At 46.1% G+C, this 4,907-nt stretch overlaps 1 protein-coding gene across 1 annotated transcript; it reads right to left on the reverse strand.

Annotated features, from left to right (window-relative positions):
• Positions 1-630: 630 nt before the first annotated feature.
• On the reverse strand, positions 631-2,112 carry LOC103582428 (azurocidin-like). Its single transcript, XM_008564026.1, has 2 exons — positions 1,924-2,112; positions 631-1,299 (listed from the first exon to the last, which is right to left on the reverse strand). Exons 1-2 carry the CDS (start codon positions 2,110-2,112, stop codon positions 934-936), a joined length of 555 nt encoding a protein of 184 aa, XP_008562248.1. The 3' UTR covers positions 631-933.
• Between the last annotated feature and the right edge of the window lie 2,795 nt (positions 2,113-4,907).

Below are 4,907 nucleotides of genomic sequence, written 5' to 3' on the forward strand. Positions count from 1 at the left end.
CCCTTGGCAGGAGCGCCACCGCGCTCCCAAGCGGCGCACTGTAGCAGTGCACCACCGGGCCAGCCCAATTTTATTTTTTAAAAGACGACCAGTAAGGGGATCGTAACCCTCGGTACGGTGTTGTCTGCACCATGCTCAGCCAGCGAGCGCACCACCGGCCATCCCTATATAGGATCCGAACCCGCGGCCTCAGCGCTACCAGTGCCGCACTCTCCCAAGTGAGCAACAGGGTCGGCCCAGGGGATCTTAACCCTTGACTTGGTGTTATCAGCACCATGCCCTCCCAAGTGAGCTAACCAGCCATCCCTATTTTTTCTTTATTTAATTTAAGTAATTTATTTATTTTTATTTTGGGGCGGCTCGCCAGTACAGGAATCAAACCCTGGATCTTTGTGTTGTAACACGACTCTCTAACCAGCTGAGCTAACCGGCCAGCCCTAGAAACTCTTTATATATTGAACTTATTATATGTTATTATATGTTGTTAAAAATATATTCACATGGTGCTGATAACACCAAAGTCTGGGTTTGATCCCTGTATCAGCCAGCCAAAAAACACACACACACACACACACACACACACACACACACACTTTCAAAATAAAGCATGTAAAAATGCAATAGAAGGGTTTGAAATTTTTATTTTAATAAAGACATTTTATCTAGTTTAATACAATTATATATGACATAACTACATTGTTATCTATAACACTTATATATACAATTACACTTATTATTTAATGGTCATATTTTAGCTCTTTATGTATCAGGCACATTAGCCATCTGTGATCCAAGTGGCCAATATTGTTTCCAGGTTTCCCGTGCATGGTGCTGCACAAAATAACCTCCACCAAAAGGAGAGGGGGTGAAGGGGCCCCGGGATCACATAGATCTGGGTTCAAAGTTCACACGAGCTCTGTGACCTCAGGCGATTCACCGAACCTCTCTGAAACTCAGCATCCCCTCTGCCAGGTGGACATAACGACAGTCCCTGTTTCTCAGCATCTGTACAATTACTGCGCTTGGGAGGATCCCACGCTGGGTCTGCACCCGGCCTGGCCATACTTGGCAGATTCCACCCTGGCGGGTGAGCACACCAGTGCACACACTGTTGGGGCGACAGTGGTCTTTGGGAGTCACGGTCACGTTGAAGACCCTTGGGAAGCGAGAGAGATGTCCCCCAGTCCGCCAGGTCCCCCAGCCGGCCACCTGGCAGCTGGTGCCGGCTTCCACAGTGACATTCTGATGGGTCAGCGGCACCAGTGCCACGTTGCTGGAGAGGTTGGCCTCACGGTCCAGGTAGGGAGAGAAACTGAGTCAGGGGAGAGAGGAACTAGGGGGCCTCACGGGGCCGCAGCTAGGACAGAAGTGGCAGCAAAATGAATTTTGATCTGTAAGTGGTTTGAGTGCAAATTCCGGCTCGGGAAGTAACCTGCTGTGGGATGCTGGCTAAAGCCCTCTCTGGGCCTCTGGTTCCTCCCCCACAGAAAAACAATAACAAATCATTCCTACCACAAAGGTGGTCTGGTGCATAAAAGAAGACCCTGAACGCAAAAGGGCTTACCCTGGAAGTGCAGATACAAACAGCAAGCCAGCCGGCCAAAAGAAAAGTTAAAAAATCATAATACCCAATGTCAGTGAAGATGTGGGAAAATGGGCGGTTTTAAATTCTGCTGTAGCGGAGGGTAAATTGGTCTGGTCATTTTAGCTGCCCGGGATGGAGAAATTTTTGTAAGAACACTGTACGAAGGAGTTCCCCGTGATTCTGTTGTAACAAAAGCACATGGAAACAACTTCAGCTAGATAAGTGGCCTGTGGTGTGTCTCAGGACGTTTTCTGTATTTTGTAAACCATCAAAGGAAACACACACGTGAGCTCCCTTAGGCCCCTCGGGTGGCACCCCTGCCCCCAGTGCGTCTCCACCTGCAGCAGGAGCAGGTCGTTGAGGTTCTCCTGGGGGTCATAGCCATTCTCGCTGATGGTCCTGATGGAAAACGTCTGCCTGGAACTCTCCCGACGCCACAGGTCATAGGCTCCCAGCACCACGGTGGCACTTCCAGGGTTCCTAAGGATTGGGGAAACACCAGGCTGGGGACAGCCCCCAACCTTCATGTGCACCCTGGGTCCCGGGCACTGGGGGAGGGGGGCAGGCTTGCAAATAAGGTGGGGGCTGGGGGAGGGTAATCACGAGGCCTCCTTCCTAAGCCCCCCTTAACTCCCCTCCTTTTACAGAGACCCAGCAGATGTCCACCAATATCATGTAATACTTCTTCCTTTAATAGCAGAACTCCTGTCTTTAGCTGAGAACATTGGCACCCAGCTGAAAGCTGACTTCCCAGACCCACATGGCTGTGTGGCCATGTGACAAAGCTCTGTCACTTCCTGTCTGTACACTGAGAGGAACAGGCATGTGAACCTCATGCCTCTGCCACCTTCCCACTGGCAACCTCATGCCTCTGCCACCTTCCCACTGGCTGAGACACACTTATGATAAAGGATCTGAGATTTTCATTCTTGTTTAAGCACTATATTGGGTGGCTCTCTTTGTAATAGCAGCTTAGAATGAATCCTAATTAATATGGGTAGTACCTTTTTAATTTTCTTTGCCCAACAGAGCTGGTAACTTTGCACAGTAACTCACATTTCTCATGCAATCCCTGTATTATCCAAATTCAAAGAAAACAATGAGGAAATTGCAACCACTTTTTTAAAACTGGGAACAAGGCCTCTGAAAAGAGAATCCAACCCCTATCTTTCTACTTCTACTCTTGCTAACTTTATCTATGGTAGAGTCAACTATGCCTTTAAAACACAGCAGTTTATTATTGCTAGGCTCTAAAAAAGTGGAGAATCTCTAGGAATACTTATTAAATGAGGTTTTGTAGTAAAAGAAAACAGTATACATATATAAACGCAAGTATCAATTTGTGTGATGTGGGAGGAGCCCCTCCTCCTCCTAGTCCTCTGCCGGTTGCCCAGTTCCTGAAAGGGGACTGAGTGCGCCCCTGGCCACACTGCCTGGGCTCTCTAATCACCTGACCCCCACACCCAGCTTTTTCTGGAATGCAGGCTTTCTGGCCTCCTAGCTTCAGCTGCTCCTGTTTATAGCACTTTCCTTTTGTTGTCAGGTTGTGTGTGTGTGTGTTTTATCTCCCAGAAGTCACTGTGGAGATATTACTAGACTCCAGTATCTGTATATTAGGATTAGAATAATTAAGATCATGTGAAGGACTGGAGTTTGGAGCACCCAGCCAAGCTGAATCGCATTCCTGCTATACAGTTATCTGAATCCTTCCACACAGCCAGTGGGTACAGCCTGTGAGCTTCTCAGCACCCACCTCACCTCTGGAAAATCTCCTCTCAAGATAAACACTAACTCAGATTAAAACCAGGAATCTCAGGAGGGGCTGCTTAGCATCAATGTGTTGTCTTGCTTAAGTTAAGCCGTCATGGCTAGAGTGCTGGGATTGTGTGCAGACCCCATCACTTTGCTTTCTGTGAAGCTGATTTATCAGGAACAAGCCCCAGGGTGGCGTTACTTAATCAATAGCAGAGATGCTGGGGGGGAGAAAGAGTCTGCAGTAAACTGATGGCTGCATCTGGTTTCCTATGAGCAGTCACAAGACTAGTGAAAATCCTCTAACCTCATCCAGCAACCAGACAGATTGATTGTGAGTTCATTAATAGTTGCTAGGGTGTAAGAAAAAGAAACGAAGGGGGGAAATGAATGCATCATTGGAACTGCACCCTTAATGGAGATCAAGAAGCTCTTTCAAAGCCAGTCATGGCCCTGGGAGAGCACTGGGCCAGAACGTCTGGACCCCAGCCTAGAGCCAAGATTAACACCCAAGTCCTCGGAGAAAGGCAACTGACTTCCAAACAGGAAGCCGTGTGCTTGTAGATTGTTCTACAAAGCATCCAAAGCTTCACATTAAAAGGAAAAGTCTGAGTTATCTATCTTGATATTTCGTTCACATCATGCCAAATAGCTTTCTCCAAATATTTGGCAACATTTAGACCCATAGAGATGTTTTAGCAAACTCAAAGTTGCCTATCAGCTTTATCTGCCAAAAAAGCAAACAAAAATAAAGCCTGGGAATGTGCCTGAAGAGCACATTAATTAATAATAAGTCCATTTCATTTGGGGTGTAGGTGCTCCTACCTCAGTTAACTCAGACTTGCAGACTGTCCCTCTAAGCTGTTTTTATTCGTATATCTGCTAACCAATGTGCTAAAAGTCTGCAAGAGTTAGTGCCCTATCAAAAAGTGAATATTTTCTGACACAAATGTCTTGTAGGTTTATAGCACAGGTATGTAATTTGAAGATTGTATACAAGTTGATCTAACAGTAAAAGACACGAATGTGGGCACATTTGCTTAAAAGAATTACACTCCTAAACAGATAACCGTCTGCCAACATACTGGGTTTTCAATACTAATTTTTTATGTATTGTGCTTTTTTTTAAACAGGCACAACTATTTCCTGTCAGAATGAAATTCAATGAAAAGCATGCAAGATGCTCTTCAGTCAGGCTTAATGTGAATTTTACAGCAACATTCTATGAGGGGATATTTTCCCTGAACCTTTTCCCTTCTCAGAGGTCCACAGTAACTTATGGGACTCCTTTATTAACTGCACAAATATTTATTGACTATCTATTATGCACTAGGCATTGAGCTATTATTAGTGATATAATAGATTCTCAGTGAGCATGGTTCTTTACCTCAAGTGACTGCAGACCTCTAATGAGGGTCATAAAATGTGCTCTGGGAGGACCCAGTAAGTGGCAATAGCCTAGTCTTAAAGGCATGGGCTGTTAGAACTTAGAGGTATAGGGCTTGGCCTGGGAAGCAGAGGGAGATTATTCCAGCAGGACCAACAGCTGACCTGAAACTGGTGGAAAGGA

Source organism: Galeopterus variegatus, unplaced genomic scaffold (assembly GCF_000696425.1).
Source record: "Galeopterus variegatus unplaced genomic scaffold, G_variegatus-3.0.2 Scaffold16209, whole genome shotgun sequence".
Taxonomy (NCBI): domain Eukaryota; kingdom Metazoa; phylum Chordata; class Mammalia; order Dermoptera; family Cynocephalidae; genus Galeopterus; species Galeopterus variegatus.

Coding starts and splice junctions, on each gene's coding strand:
- LOC103582428 (XM_008564026.1), bottom strand. CDS start 2,112: ATGAAGGTTGGGGGCTGTCCCCAGCCTGGTGTTTCCCCAATCCTTAGG. Junction 1,300..1,923: donor ACGACCTGCTCCTGCTGCAG/GTGGAGACGCAC, acceptor TTCTCTCCCTAC/CTGGACCGTGAGGCCAACCT.